Here is a 17,272-nt window from a genome sequence, read left to right as displayed (position 1 = left end):
GTTGTTCTTAGACTAGGAAATACTATTTATTATTATTATTTTAATGGATTTAATGAGAGATTTTGGGTGTTCATATATCCCGATTTTTCTAAAATTTTCCAGAAAATCCGTGATATATTTTCCATTAATATATATTAAAAACTCCGTGAAGTCGTGAATTCGCGATAATCGAATCGCAAAGTAGCGAGGAGTCACTGTATTTTGGATATTACAAGAATCATCTGGGTAGTGTGCAATGAACAAAGTAAAAAAATATATAAATATTCAAGTCCTGTAGATATAAGGATACAAATGACTAATAAAGTATAAATTTGTCATTCATAGTGCAAAACTGTAAATCAGTCCTTCAATGACATACCTTTCAGTTGCGAAAGTAATGATTCCCAGTAGCCAATATCAAGACCAGTTGTAGGACCAGCCAACTTAGATTCAATGCTTATCTGAAGTTTATTTAACTCCAAAAGAGACTTGTTCTGGAAAACTGATGAAACATCAGATGCAACAGCTGCATGAATACCCTGCCTGTGGGTACTAGCATCTTCTATCGTGTCTCGCTGTCGTAAGCGTCGAAGCTCATCTTGAACTATTATGGTGAGATCAGTCCAGTAAGTCTGGTTTTGGTTCTGAACAAAAAAGAAAAATGTTATAAGTTAAATTTCAGAATACAAAGAAGTAGAAAATATTGTAAATAACGGTCTTCACAGGTATAATACAAGTAAAATTCATTAACCTCTTCCTCAATGGTGAAAGGTTTTCTGAGGACTATTTCTGTGATAGCTGGCAACTAAGAAAATTGAAACAACTTTAATGTTCACTATAAATTTTCTTTACCAATTATCATAAAAGAACCAACAAACCACCATACAGAGAGAACTTTAAGTGCCAATCACTATTACTAAATATTAGTAAGAACTGATAAACAAACCAACTTTCTTTTGGGAGAAAAAATCAATTTTTCAAATAAAATACATTATACTTTTTCACACAAAACCCAAATTTATAACAGCTTACAATCATGGCCAACCAGTTGTACAGACACCTAAACTCCTCTGAGAAAGAACAAAATAATGGTACAGCAGTGATCACAGACAGCAGCCATTAGGATTAGCTGCAAGAAAAAAAGACAAGTTGGGAGGAGGGAGCTCTCATTAAATGTAATATGTTTGTATAAAAAAATTTTTCTGTTTTTAAATACTACATCTGTTACAGTCAATAATTATACAATTCAACCTCTTAAATTTGGAACTCGGTGGTCCAGTACCATTTTTAATCAGCCATTAAGTTTGTTGAGCAGCTACAAGGGCAGTGCCACACATTGTTTGCAACTTTCTGCAGCAGCTGACAGCAGCAGAGTGTTTTGGGGATAAGGTCTTGCTCATTTCTTATATATACTGGTTCACAATCCCTTATCTGAAACCCTTGGAGCAACTGTGTTTTGGTTTTGGATTTTTTCGGATTTCAGAACTGAAGCCTGCTCCATAAATACACAAGGACAGTTTATTTCCAACAAAATAAACATTCTGTGAAACTCAAGTATATAGCATCAAAAAGATTTGTAATTTGTGTATAAACTCGTGTATCATCTGATCTCATGCAACATGCAATCCTTAAAATTTTGTCCCAAAACATGATTTCATCATAAACTTGTTACAGATATCCACCATCATCGTCTCTTTACTTACTTATGATTGGGGTTAGAATTCTGTGCATTAAGGGGTGGCCACCCAGGACCTACACAGACATGTGGAAGGGTATTTCTAAGGTGTGTCATTCACCTTGGGTCCAGATAGGAAATTAAATCACCCACTGGGGAGAGCTAATGCCAGGGAAAACAGAAACGTCCCAGATTTTAATCTCCCTTTTTTCATCTACCTTCTACTGTGTGAGCCCTGGTACTGTTCTCAAATGTTCCATTACAGATACCAGCCATTGCTAGGGTCTGCCCTCAGGCAAAATCGACAGTCATACACGGAAGTCAAAACTTGCGATCGCTCTCGGTCCTTCCTCAGTCCCAGTGAGAGAAAGTCTTACTGTATTTCTTTACCGTGTCACGTGCACGGCACTTTTTCTGTGAACTGGAGACCGTAAGGCTACCAGCAGCCTGAGTCAAAAGCAGTCATGTGTGACCTGAAGGAAGACATTGCAGATCCTCCAGCTGTGGTGGTAGTGTGAAAAAAAATGGGTTTGTATGATTAAATGTTTGTTTTTTGTTTTCTATAAATATTTGTGTGTGTTGGTATATGATTGTTTGATTAATTTTCATTTTTGTTTTTTCTTTTTAAACTGCAGTTTGCTTGAGTGGGGTAGAGTGAGGAGCTCCCCTTCACCTTACCTGATAAAAAGAAAGAAATAAAAAAAAAAGGCAGTTAGAAGAGCAGTTGAAAATACTGTAGAGGCAGGGATAAGGCAGAGAAATGATAAGGAACATAAGGAGAGAATGTGAAGATGCCAGATTGCAGAAACAAAAACACTTGGTCAGGCCGCCCTTCTCCTTGTTCCTCCATACATGACACTAAATCCTAAAAGGTGCCAATATCGACACACCTGCAGCAAATAAAGTTCAACAGCAGTAGGAAAGGAACAAAACTAGGTGTTGATCTCTCCAATAGGAAGAAAGCGACAAAATCCTAAGCTGGCCGATGTTGATCAAGCTAACTCCCAATCTGAAGGAGAAGTCTCTGAGACCATAGTTGGGAGAACATTATAGTATCAAGATTTACTTGACAACAAGGTTCAATTAAGTTAAGGTTCTTTTGATAGTGTGGGGGGGGGACTATAGGATTAAGACCGAGTAGAATAAGTTTTGATGAATTATAGTGTTAAGATTAGGTTAAGTTTCTGTTCTGTAGGTTAAGGTAATAAATAGGTTAAGGACAGTTAGAGTTTCATCTAATAACCTCCAAATCTGTTCCCATCATACTGCACCAATTGTGTACTAAAAGAAAAAAGACCCTACACACCCATCTTTGCAAAGTGCACATTACAAGACCAATCCATGTTATGTCTGTGGGCATTCGAGTTTACCAGTTCTCTGCTTCTTATCCTGAATCTCTCATTTCATTTCCTAATTTCTCTCCCCAGTAAGGTACTCTTTGATATCCCATTACCCAGTGTGAATTAAGTTTGTGAATTAATCGTCCCTTGTGCTTATACCTGCTACTGAGAGAACCACATTTCCACGAAGCTTTACCTGGGGTTACTCTGTTTCCAGGCATGTGTTACATCGTTCACCCTTGTACTCCTGACATCCATCTTGCCTGGAAGAATTCTGCCTTACTGCCACAGGTGTATCAATGTGCAGTATCACAAGAGAAATATAATAGTAACTGAATTTCTACCCAAGCCCATGGCTCCCTGATGTGCTCTAAATGTTATCAGTATTTTATTTATTGAGAGTTGAATCAGTAGTCTATTATCTGAAATGCCCTAATCTGTGTGCAATAAAGTAGAATCTTGTACTGATCATAACTCTCAATTGGCAACCTACCATTACTGCATTATGTGTGAGTTTATTCTTTCCTGTGTTTACTGGTATTTACGGCTGACCATGGTGAGTGTTGTTCAAGGCTTAGTTTAAATAATATTTTATTAAAGTAACAAACTGTGGCCAGAAACATAAAAATTACATGTTGTTTATTGCGTACAATGCAAGATGCATTTTCTGTAGATTACACAAGGCTATGATTAATGTGCGGGTTTCTTTTTCGGTAGATTATACTTGGCTAGCCCTTCTAAATCTATCACAGTTTTGGTAGATACCACTGATAATGCATCTTACCGTGCTACCCCACTTTTTCACACTTCATTTTGTCGCAGATTTCTGTGGAACATATCTTTCACTTTTCTGCGGGTATCTCTAAAATTATCACTAATTCTCTTTTTTTTGTAGAGTAACACTATTTATTCACTAATTACTGCATTTTTTCATATTGTGTTCATGAGTAAATATTGATTTTTATGATAAAAATGATTTACAGTGTACTTATTATGATTTACAGTGTATTTGCTAAGCTCATTCCAGGTTGGGCCCCAGACTGAGCATAACAGGTGTATGATTCAGTTCGATTATCTCTCTTTCTCTCTTTTTCAGGGTAAGCACGATGTATTTGAAATGATGCTACTGTAAAGTGTTTTTGGATGATATAGCATATTGTACATTATTTAAAATATTCACTAATTATTTTCATTTTATTTTCCAGTAAAAGTAGACTGGAAAATACATGTAAAATGAAATAATTAGCAAATATATTTTAAATATTGTACAATATGCTCTACCATCCCAAAAATACTACAGTAATATAATTTAAAATACATCTTACATTAACCTCAGAGAGAGAGAGAGAGAGAGAGAGAGAGAGAGAGAGAGAGAGAGAGAGAGAGAGAGAGAGAGAGAGAGAGAGAGAGAGAGAGAGAATCGAATTGTACACCTGTTATGCTCGGGCTGGGGACCAATCTGTAAGGAGGTTAACAGATACATTACTACAAGTACAGTATAAGTACACTGTACATTATTTTTATCATACAAATCTGTATTTAGTCACGAACACAATATGAAAAAATACAGTAATTAGTGAATAAACAGTGTTGCTCTATATAAAAGGCAAATTAGTGATAATTTTAATTGTTTTTACCAATATATAATGAAAATGGGATGACTTCAATAATTTGAGAGAAATGGCTACAACAGGGCTTATGTATACAGGGGTAACTTGACTAGTTGTCAAACATTTTGTAAGACAGATTTGTTTAATCTGTATTAAATATTTATTTAATTTGAATTAAATATTTTATAGATATTTTGCTGTTTACATTAATATTAATATTTTAAAATTAGTAAATCATTGTTATAAGCATTTTAGGGGACATATATACATAAGAGTAACAGCGGTTAAAAGGTATTAATCTAAGATGACTTAGTGTTTTGGGATGATGGTTTGTGGAGTATTTTTGTTTGAATTGATATTAAATTGTTTTAGTATAATAACTTAAGGTATATGTTTGTTTGAACTACAAAATTAGGCAGTAAACTTTTAAAATAGACAGTTATAAGAGTTTTAGTTTAAGGGGTACAAGGTATTTGGCAGTTATAAGCTTTTTTAGAGGGGATTTCGCATTTCCGCATTGGCCTCTGGAGTTTATCCCCACGAAAAAAAGTGAGGGAGCACTGGTATATCTAAGTTAACATACAACTAACAAATAGCCCTAGAAGCAAAAGTTCATCAGGTTAAATGCAAATCTCCATGCATTCAACCAGGCTTACCAAACATGTCTTAAGAATTCATTACAACAATATTTCTTATAAAATTAACAACCACCTAATATTGCATGCAAGACTCTGGCATAAACAACAGCAAGTACTGACATAACAAATCGAGAAACAGCTGTTTCTGATGTTAGTTACCATAACTAACACATTTATTAAGAGTTGCATTACAGTTGTTGACTTGTTAGAAAAGTATACCACTAAATGTAAGGTTGTAGCTGTGCCTGAAGAAAATGAATAATGTCCAGGCCACAAAACATTTTTGAGGAGGCAAAAGCAAATTCCAAAACTGGCGAAATTATACCTTCACTTCATCTAATTTACTGTGGTTATTAATAATTATATTATTAATTTCTCGTCATAATGTGGTTAGGATTCCACAATAAGCTGTAGGTCCCGTTGCTAGGTAACCAGTTGGTTCTTAGCCACGTAAAAATAAGTCTAATCCTTCGGCCAGCCCTAGGAGAGCTGTTACCCAGCTCAGTGGTCTGGTTAAACTAAGATATACTTAACTTAACTTAATGATACTAATATGACAACTATACATGAAATATAATTGCATACAGTAAGTAGAGCAGCAGTTTTACTGAAATTACCATTATTCTCAGTACCACTGTATAATTTGACTTTTGTAAATGGATATCTGTTAGTGTAACAACCTAACTGGGGCCAATAATTCACTCTCAGTACCACACACACACACACACACATGCAGGGTCTCTCTCTCTCTCTCTGACTTGGAAAAAGTGGAGTTACTGAATAAATTTTTTACTAGTGTTTTCACAACTGAAGAAACTACCTCAATCCCTGAACCAGCTATTAAATATGAAGGGGCAGAACAGCTTGACAAAATAATATTTACAGAAGAAGACGTTAAAAACAAAATAGAAAAACTAAACAAGTTTAAATCTCCTGGCCTGGATGGGATTCATCCAAGAGAAATTAAAGAGTTAAAAGAGGAGATAGTTCCTCACCTATATAAACTCTACAGAAAAACTGCAGAACCACGAAAGGTACCAAAAAGATGGAAACTAGGTAATGTGCCCCTAGTTTACAAAAAAGGTCCAAGAGAAGAGCCAGGAAATTATAAACTAGTCCATCTAACGTCAGCCCCTTGCAAGATTTTTGAGTCCATAATTGCAGATCAAATTGTGGATCACATTGATAGAAACAACCTGTTGTTAAACAGTCAACACGGCTTCAGACAAAACAGATCCTGCCTATCAAACCTCTTGGAGTTTTTTTATAACATGCCTGGTATTTACAACAGCACTAGAGCAATAGATATACTCTACTTACATTTCCAAAAGGCCTTTGACAAAGTTCCACACAAGAAACTAATGATAAAAGTTAGAGCTTTAGGAATTGTGGGAGAAACAGCAGACTGGAATGAAGACTGGCTAACTAATAGAAAACAAGAGTCGTAATAAATAGTGAAGAATCAGAAAGGGCAGATGTGACAAGCGGAGTTCCTCAGGGTTCTGTCCTTGGCCCACTCTTGTTTTTGATTTACATTAATGACATTGATGTAGGCTTAACTAGAAGGATAGCCAAATTTGCAGATGACACCAAACTAGGTGTAAATGCAGCAGACCCAGATACAGTGGAAAGTTTAAGAAATGATCTAAGGAAAATAGGAGTGGTCAAAAAGATGGCAAATGCCTTTTAACTTGGATAAGTGTCAAGTGTTACAAATAGGAACAAACAACCCTCATGCCAACTATATGCTGCTTGGGAATGACATAAATAGTGTAGAACAAGAAGAGGACCTTGGAGTCATTATTACCAAGAACTTAAAATCCACAAAACAGTGCACAGAAGCTGAAAAGAAGGCACAGAAACTAGTGGGATACATAATGAGGCAGTTCAAATACAGAAACAAGGAAATGGTGCTGCAGGCCTACACATCCATAGTTAAACTTCATCTTGAATATTCAGTACAATTATGGTCACCAATACTAAGAAAGGACATAAATAGATTAGAAGAGGTACAAGCAAGAGCCACAAAGTTAATACCATCCATCAGGCAAATAGGTTACAAAAGACGACTAGGCTGAACATGTATGGCTTAGAAACATGATGACTGTGAGGACAATTCATGGAAACATTCAAAATACTGAAAGGCATAACAAAAGTGGACAGTAACCTCTTTGCATTAAATGAAAACCAGACAAGAAATAATGGATAGAAACTAGAACTGAAGAGATACAACACATCTCATTGTGGGAACTTCTTCACATACAAGATATGTGACACATGGAACAAACTGCTACCAGAAGTTGTCAACAGCAACAATGTGGTAGAGTTTAAAAGAAAGCTAAACAAAATCATTAGAACTCTGTGAACTAACAGTAAAACCTGCTCCTAGAGATAAGTGAGCACATGATGTCTCCTCGGATGGACTAGAAAGTCTTTGAGACATCCTAATCCTTGTAACTCTCTCTCTCTCTCACACACACACACGTGTGCAGGGTTTATTTCTCTCTCTCTCTCTCTCAGACACACACACACACACATACATGTGCATGGTTTATTTTTGGGGTGATTTCTGTCATCCACCATTTTCTGTGGTCTGGTTAGTCTTGTCCCAAGGGTGCCCGATTAAAGAGGTCGGAATGTAGCAACTCAAATCACAAAATAAGTGGAAAGATAGAGCTGCTGCAACTCCAGACTGGGGGACTAAGACCTGCTGGGACTAATATAAGTATCAGTACCCTTAACCTTATGACACATACATGGAGTTATTTTTGAAACAGAAACCCTGATGTGTAGAGTAACCTTGGGGGTTTAAAAATGGGTTAACTAAGTTCTAAAGACCAATTTCTGCTTTGAGTCAAACAAAAACTGTTCAAAGAGATAACATGCACAGCCAAAAAGTACTCCCAAAAGAGACAATGAAGGAGGGAAAAATATCATTAAGAACAGGCAAAATCTTGAAGTGTCAAGGTCTAGGGTAAATCAGGTGGAAACAAAATGAAGGATAAAATAAAGACTGAAGAATCTACAGTCAGGAACTTCACATGAAGTAGCCATTACAGTCCAACTGCAATCTTATTATCAAAGATTACAAGTCTAATCTTGTGTTGCATCTCTGTGAACAAGGCCCTTAAATGCAAGACAAACCCACCTCACAAAAAACTGAAAAAACTCTTAATAAGGGAAGCCATTAAAATTATCTATAATAATACTGTTTCTGCTACTTCAACTTGTTATACACTGATCACAGTTCCAACAGTTAAATTTCCTCCATTGAAATTAAAGCCTCTAGCATGAGCTTTGAAATCATCTTGATTACAAGGCCAGGTAGGAAGATGTTGTGTGTAAGTTTGATGTCCTCCTTGTTGGAAACTTGCTGTGGGTCCTAATTAGGCTTGAATGCCTAGTGTAAATCATAAGAGTAAGTACGTTTAGTTTAAAATTATGTCCACTTATTAATCTTCATAATAGCAGTGACCATTCATGTTTAGAATACACTCCCAGATTTGAGATGCTTTATCAATTACTTTCCTTCTTAATAGGAAAGAATGACAGGTAAGTCATCTGAACAATGGCTGTACCATTCTTTCTATGATCCTCTTTTTCTTTCTGTAGGTGTTTTCTCAGTCTTTTCCAAAAGAGGTGTTTTGTGTTTCAACCATTTCATGGAACTTATGGAGTGCCCCTCCTACTTCCAGGCTTCATTGCCTGTTTGGAACGTGGAGATCCTCTGACTGCACAGTTCACAATTCTTTCCCTTTACTACCAAGCTGCAGATTTTTTCCCATTTCTCTTTTATCATGTGTGCAATTCTCCATCCTTTCAAATGAATGTCTGTCACTTCCTTCACAGTTAGCTCCTTCTTCCTTCATCCACTTTATCTTATTGTTACAACAAGTCTGATCTTGATAAGGGCACTGGGTTACTTGCTTTATTTACCTTTGCATGAAGGATAAAAATATAGAAAACTAATTCACAAAAATACCATGATAACTTACCTCTTTTTCTAACTGCATATATATCTTTATGTCCTCCAGAAGATCCTCCAAATCCACAAGAGTAAGTCCTGTCAAATGAGTGTATGGTTCATGCATGTCAACAGCAGTAACATCACCTTCTGAGCTTACATACTGGGCCAAGAGATCAATAGGCTTGGCTCTTCCATCCTGGATTCGTATTTGTGATCGAAGCCTGAAAGAGAAAAAGTTAATATTACACTTATAAAGTCACTGACTAGATAGAGCAGGCAGTCCCCGGGTTACGACAGGTTCGGCTTAAAATGTTCTGAGCTTACAACACTTTTCAAATATATTCATCAGAAATCATTTCCTGGTTTACAACGCATGTTACGGGGTTATGACACTTAAAACACCGATCCGATGGAAGAAATGTGGCTCCAAAATGACAGAATAATAAAAATTTGGTTTTTTGATGAAAAACTCAATAAAAATGCAGGTTACATTGCGTTCAAGACACCCAAAGGATTAAAAGTAAGGCTTTCTAAGGTTTTCTTATGATTTTCTATGATGTCTTGGCTTACGACGCATCGTAGGAATGGAACCACTGTCATGAACCAGACACTGCCTGTATATCATCATCACCATCATCATCTGGGTAACACAAACACAGAATATCTGATCTCAACTCATACAATCAATACAATAAGCTATAATAATACCTTGTCATTTTCCATATCCACACTATGCCATTCCCTAGACTCTTTGCAATCCTAAAAGTTATACAGGCAGTCCCCGTTATTGGCGGGCTTGGTTATTAGCGATCTGGTTTTACGGTGTTCATCTAGCGACGAAAATCTGCAATTTTCAGAGCCGAAAATCGCTGATTTCCGCTTATTGGTGTCGATAACTGGGTACTGGCGCCTATACATACCTAACACAGGCGCTGATAACTGAAAATCGCGATCTCCGGTTATGGGCTATTTTCGGTTATCGTCACGGCGCCAGAACAGAAACCCCGCCGATAACCAGGGACTGCCTATAAGCCTTTAAACACACAAAATCAATAAAAAACGAACATCCGATCGCAAGCTTCACATTAGACACAAAAATCAAGTGTTCCAGACTGGGAGTAAGCTTTGGTTTAAATGACTTCTCTGCCATTTATCGAGAATAAAAAGTTGCAACAAACAACACTGATATTTGATCTATTCATAGTACAGTAATACCCTGAACCTGGATGATTCGAGTTGTGCAAATTCACAGACACACAAACTTTTCAGTAAAACCTAACTAATTGTTATACACGAGTTTTTCACAAACACGCGAACATTTGCGAATACTGAGAAACCCTGCAAAAGTGTTTAATTTTATATGTAATTTATAAGTTTTCAAGACTGTATGTGTAAATTAAATAACATTAAATAGCAAAAGTAATAATTTCTGTCTCTCCTCTCTTTTACTGAGATGAGAGGATTTTTATGGTACATGTACATGTTTATTTGGTTTATATGATAAATATATTTTTTACCAAATAATAAGTACTAATTTTCAAATATTAATAATAATAATAATAATAATAATAATAATAATAATAATGATAATAATATAATAATAATAATAATAATAATAATAATAATAATAATAATAATAATAATAATAATGAACCAAACAAAAACTTCCTTCAGTTTTCTTCTGAAGATGGAAGGAGAGAAACGCACAAGATTCCTGTGTATAACTTGTTTACTTGTAAATATTTACATGTTACTTTTAAACTCGAGTACTTTCAGGTTCTAACTGTGACCCTTTTTCAAGAGATGAGGTAGTCAGGCTGGTTCAAGGCCCAGCAATCTTCTGGAACTTCTTCTCCCTGTGCTGTCATTTATAAATTATGATGGCTGTCCTGGTTTCCATTCTCTTGAGAGTTGTTAATCTCCTCCTGTCGGTCTGATATCATGATCTGATGGTCAGTGGTATTAACCCTTGTGGTATGTGAGTAGTCACCATCAGTCTGTTGGGCAGGAGACCTAACCTCCAGGTCAGAAGGGTCGATCTTAGCTTCTTTTAATATTAAAGATCAGCTTATGGGATCTTCTGAGGTAAATCCTTTGTTTCCTTCTATCACTTTAATCTGTCTGATGAGTGCCCCTTCCACTACCCTCCTATGACTGATGTTATTGCTTTTGTATATAAGCCTACTGTTTTTAAAATCCATCCTATGGTCCTTTTCCCAACAATGACTAGCTATAGCACTCCCCTGTGAGTTGAGCTGTACTGCCCTCCTGTGTTCTTGGATTCTAGTCCTTATTCCCCTACCTGTTTCTCCCACATATTTGTCTCCACAATTGTTGCAATTAATTATGTATACTCCCCCTATATCATCTGCATTACTGTCTTCTCCTTCCAATTTATTTTTACATACTTTGTTTTTTACAGTGTTGTCAAAGGTATACACAAATTTATATTTAATTTCTTTCATTTTTGATGTAATTTGTTTCATTTTAGGCATATAAGGGAGGGAAACTATTTTCTTGTTTTCTGTATTCCATGTACTCTGCATTTTCCCAGTAAAATATCCTCCTAGCTTTGTTGAGTGCCCTTTTTCTGAACCATTCCGGGTATGCTAATGTATCAAAGCTTTTATCAATGTAATTTATTTCTTTATCTATCTTACAAAGGTCACACGTTCTCATTGCCCTAAGAAATAAACCTGCTAGAACACGAGTTAAAGAAATAAACAAATGACAAATTTTAAATCAATCTGTATTTTTCAAAACTAACAAACCTGCAGTCTTAATGTATATGGCCCATCTCAAGCCACCCTTCATTTAGTTCCTGGGTTAAAGGAAACTAATGCATTGTAGCTGGGATGGGTTAAGGTAGGTCGGTCATGCTCACCTCCTTTCCACCATCTTGGCTAGCTCCCGTTGCCACCAAAGTCCTTGGTGCTAGAGAATTTTTCCCTTACGTTAAGACCACTGGTTTGCTAGTTATGAAGAATACAAATTGATTTAAAATTGTCATTTTACTATGAATAGATCAAATAAGGCTGGGCTGGTCATTGAAATTCTTTATCCTTCATACATTGTAGAGCAGAGGTACACTTGCTTTTCCTCATCTGAACAGATTCTGTGCCATATTAACAGGCAGTCCCCAGTTATCAGGGGGGGTTCCTTTCCGATGGTGTGACGATAAGTGAAAATCGCCGATAACTGGGTATTGGCAACCGGAAATCATTGCCTCCGTTAGGTATGTATCAGCGCCAATACCTGATTACTGGATCCGATAAGTGGAAATTGACGCCAAAGCCAAAGCCTCTACTCGCTCTAGGAGAAAAAATTCACTCCCCGAAGTGAGGAGAAGCCCCATCGTGGATGTCCTGATTGTCCGCTCCCCCATGGCCTTCCACACCCGACAAAGCGAGTGAAGAAGGTGAGGGGGAGTCCTCACCCGAGGGAGAGGCAGCAAGAAGGGGAAGCTTGCCAAGAGGAAGAAATGATCCCGACGGGTTAGCCACCAAGGGAGTCATCGGGGGCGTATAACCCTCAGATGACGCCTTGGCGGGCTTCCTTTGGTACTGTCTCCTCCCCTCAAACTTCGCCCACTGCTTGGCAGACTAGGAACAACACTCTGAGCAAGGAGAGTTACGAGAGCACACGTCCTCTGCAGGTGGAGAAAAGGGGGTGTGGGTCCATATCTACATGTGAGCGGAGCTATTGCACTTCTTCCCTCCCACCCCAAGACATACACGCTGTGGGAAGGAGGGCTTACGGGGTTTATCCACATTCATCATGAATAAGCTAGGAAAAGCGAGAAAGATCCTACCGGGAAAACAGCTCAACAGCAGTCAGGGCAGAGAGCGAGAAACATGTCTGCTCACGACGGCCGAAAACAAATTGGAATGTTTACATCCGGGCAGGCAGTACTCCTGCCTCCCGGACGGTAGTAACAGCCTAACCACCTTGTTCGAAAGTTCAACAGGCATTTCCAGCTCCACTGAAAGTAATTCCTAATGTAAAGGACCGACGGTTTGTATACCATGTCCGAACAATCAGTCTTATTGTGTAATGTGTTATTGCATTTTGGCTTTGTAAACTTGTTTTAGTAAAGTGTTTGCAAACAGTTATTCATTTGATTCACAGGTACTTTGGTATTGTTTAATCTCTAACATGTGAAAATTGTCTTGAGTTATTCATTTAAACTGTGCCACCTGCGGCCCTAACAGTATCACTCAGCATTATCATCAGCTTCTATATTACTTTTGTTATATTCATATAATTTGTTGCTAATTACTGGTTTAATTGTAATAAATTTAGTTTTGTTTATATAAGGATGGTATCATTTGCTTACAATTCCATACTCAAACCTTGGAGATTGCCAGTACATCAGGCTAGAACAATCCAATAAGGAGGTTTCATTTACATAAACTCATTCCTTATAACTGAGGGGATAACCTAAATGCTCCTCTTCCTGAAAAGGAGGCAAAGGAAAATGCTGAAAGGAAGAGCAAGGCCAATAAGAGTCATCTTCATCAGGGACAAAAGTATCCCCAGAACCAGAGGGTCTCACAAGACTGAGTGCTAAAGCTCTTTCAATCCATCTGGCAGAAACTTGAAAGTCAAAAGCTCTCTCACTGAGTGGACCCACTGACACCTTGAGCAGACTGGCTGAAGCTTCATGTGGACTCACTGATGCCTTACGCAGACTCGCTGAAGCCTCATGAGGTCTCACTGACACCTCGGACTCAATAACACCCGTGTGGACTTGCTAACGCCCACGCGGAATCACTGATAACCGTGCGGAATTACTGAAACTCGTGTGGACTCACTAATGCCTGTGCAGACTCGCTGATGCCCATGTGGACTCACTGACAACCATGCAAACTCACTGCTGGCCGTGAGGACTTGCTCACACCTCATGTGAACTTGATAATGCCTTGAGCGGCCTTGGCAACCCCTTGTGCGGACCGAAGACGTATGTGGAACTGTACAGACTCAAAGCCTGGCAGAACCTAATGGACTAGAGGGCTAATGCGAATATCTGTCACACACCATCAAAGCCTGGGCATGTGGCCTTGTCAAAAATAAAACTTGGATCACTGGTGATTAAGGGGAAGAACTGGTGTAAACGCTTACTCCTGATAGCCTAACTACAGATGCACAGCTGCTAGCAATGGCTGCAGGAGCAATGGCAGCACTCACTAAGGATTGCAATTAGTTATCTGGCATGGATAAATCAATACTAGAATAACCGTGGGACAAAAGGGTCAAACACAAGATACAGACCTTTTGAAGATATAGACCTACAATCACTGGCCTTGTGCAACCACGATCTAACTCTGTCCATGGAGGACCAACAGCAAAGGCAGGAGACAGATGGCACAGTCCTGAACATCCTGGAATGTTAGTCCTTGTCTGGAAACCCCAGGACTACCAGGCATGTCAGCAGGGGTGCCGAGGTGACAGGCAAAGCTGCATCTGCAGTGGCCAAAGGAACAAGGGAACACTGTCCCTGCCAATGTACTAGACGCATTCAATGCAAAAAGACTCAAATTGTTACATAAAATTCAATTATAGATTTAATCGAGTCAATATCTAACTGCATTAAATCTAACCTACTACCCCGAGCTGACATCTGGGTTTAGAAGGATCTATATCCACTAGAGAAAAAACTGTAGACTTATCTCTATCTTCTTGACCAGGTGTTAATTCTACAGAAAACCTAGATTCAAGACTAGCTGTTCTGTTTACTCTTTCTTAAGTCTATCCTTCTCTTCTAAATTGGCAATTTATCATCTCTATCTCTTCAAAAGGCTAACCCTTGCAATATCACTAAGTCTGTCTAAATCATAATTCACCTCTTGATGATCCAAGCATAGTCTGTGCGTACATACGTCAATTAAACCAATCTGGTCTTAAAAACACTTACCTTACAAAATCTAACCGGCCAGCCTTACTTGCTAACTAGAGAAGAATGACAATCAAAACATTCACTGCCTTACCCCTACCATCCAGAGAATGGGGGGTAACTATTTGGAGCATTCATTACCAATTGTTTCAATTTTAAATCTTTCAACTTAGTGCCATAACCTTTTGTGTATGCATATGAAAATAGCAAAAATTATCTGACTGCATTCATATCCTACACATATATGATCTTCCAAAAGGGGTGAGGAGTCTAAAGTAAATCTGCTGCTCTTATTATTACAGTATTTATATGACAAAATGTCTACAAAAGATGGTCTGATTTCCAATTGAGTTCTGAGCAATATGTTGGTGCCTTTCCATGACATGGCTATATTCTAGTTCTCACTATTTAAATCCTTTTCCAGTACCTCCTTTATTAAAATTCTTGGCATTCAAAAATGGGAGACTTACAATTAGGATAACATATTATTCTTCAGAGCAGTTTGAAGCAACCCATCAGCAGCAGCTAATGGTAAACATTATAAAGGAAAAAACATCTAACCTGGCCTGCTCCAACTGAAATTGGTCTTCTTGTTTTGAAAACTGTGAGAATTGTGCTGCTTCCCTCTGACGCTGCTCTAATTCCATCATCCTCTCCCGTTCTTGGCGCTCTAGCTCTCGCTCTTGGCGCCTTTTCTTCACTTTTTCCAGCTCCATTCTATTTTCATCCATCTTTGCACGATTCCTTTTCTCTATTTCTTCTCTAGGGATTGAAGGTTTACAAGACTTAAATTGATATTCATACAAAATTAAAATCTAATCTGTATAAAAAAGCTAACATTTGAAGTACTAGCATAATTTTTAAATGAATTTGCATGTTAACAGGGGAAAAAATCAAGCTGACTGTACTTTGGATGGGCACAACAGCACTGTAACTGGTGACGGGTTTTATTACAGATAGGTACCCGAGACCAACAAGCAAAGTTCCAAAGCTAGGTGTGATACTTTGTTTATATTAGATTAGAACTGGAAATGAATTAATTTTTAAAAATTCACATGAAAAACATTCATAGTTATATTAAGAGGACCAATAGTTCATACATAAATTTCATAATAAAAGAATGTTTAGTAACAGAATACTCATCATGAAAATTTTATATACATTCTGTAGCACTGAATTCATACAATACAGTATTTTTACACCAAAAAAGCATATTTTTTTTACCCATAATATAGAGCCTTTACCTATTATCTGAATGAGCTAAGACAAATGCCTTGTGTCTTTTGAAATCACGAAGACAGAAAAAGCAGAATAACTAAGAGCAACCATTAAGGCAAGCACCCCTGTGAACCAGTGGATGGTATGACTATCACATTCACTCTATCATTTAGATTAGATCTGACACATTGAGAATAAGCGGATGGGGGGTGATTAATTCATTATGACTGATGGGTTTGAACAAAAATAAGTTGATCTGTTCATACCAAATCCATCAATCTGAGAGCCTGAAGGGGAATTTTAGCAGGAAGTCAAGCAGTGGAAATTTCCGGTCTTTGCAAATGACTTTTGTGGACTTAGTGGGATGCTATGAGAAAGACGAGAACAGGAATCAAGGGTCCAATGAATTCTCAAGGGGTACTGTGAGTAGTCAAATGCAGAAAGAGTAAGCAGATGGTTTACATGCCAACTAACTATTCTGTTGTGACATAGATGCTCATGACCCCAGAAGACTAGGGATCTTGAGAATGACTGATGAATGAACAAGAATAATGTTATGATTATAAAGTATTCTAACCAGACTACTCAGGTAATTTGGTTGTTAGGAAGATGAGCAAGAAGAGTAATAAATTTCTTTTTCTCCTACTGTGCATTTCAGGGCTGTGTCTAATTGATCTTTATTAATAAAATCTTACCAAAGCATCGGATATGGATCGTATTTTGGAATAGGTATTTGAAGCCACAGCCTAATTGGCAAAAATATGCAGTGATGTCTAATGTGGATAATTAAGGCACTTATCAGAGTAAATCAAAGAAATTTAGAGGGAACTTAGCTAAATCCAGCAGGCTTGTAGATAGAGGCTAGTAAAACGTCATTACTGAAGGCCCTCCCACTCATTGATGTACTTTACTAGACACCCCGCCCATATACTTTATGAATGAAGACTCAGAT

General features: G+C 37.6%; 1 protein-coding gene across 1 annotated transcript in view; it reads right to left on the bottom strand.

The window, feature by feature from the left end:
• The window catches only part of cactin (cactin, spliceosome C complex subunit), a 68,308-nt gene that overhangs the window by 18,232 nt on the left and 32,804 nt on the right, over window positions 1–17,272 (bottom strand). The window contains exons 4-6 of the mRNA XM_067093312.1: window positions 15,664–15,864; window positions 9,238–9,430; window positions 359–623 (exon numbers count right to left, since the gene is read on the bottom strand). Of these exons, the coding sequence (XP_066949413.1) occupies window positions 359–623; window positions 9,238–9,430; window positions 15,664–15,864 (659 nt within the window). The remainder of the gene's footprint in view (window positions 1–358; window positions 624–9,237; window positions 9,431–15,663; window positions 15,865–17,272) is intronic.

Source organism: Macrobrachium rosenbergii, chromosome 4 (genome assembly GCF_040412425.1).
Source record: "Macrobrachium rosenbergii isolate ZJJX-2024 chromosome 4, ASM4041242v1, whole genome shotgun sequence".
In the NCBI taxonomy this organism is placed as follows: Eukaryota; Metazoa; Arthropoda; class Malacostraca; order Decapoda; family Palaemonidae; genus Macrobrachium; species Macrobrachium rosenbergii.
This window is presented reverse-complemented; position numbering and strand designations above follow the sequence as displayed.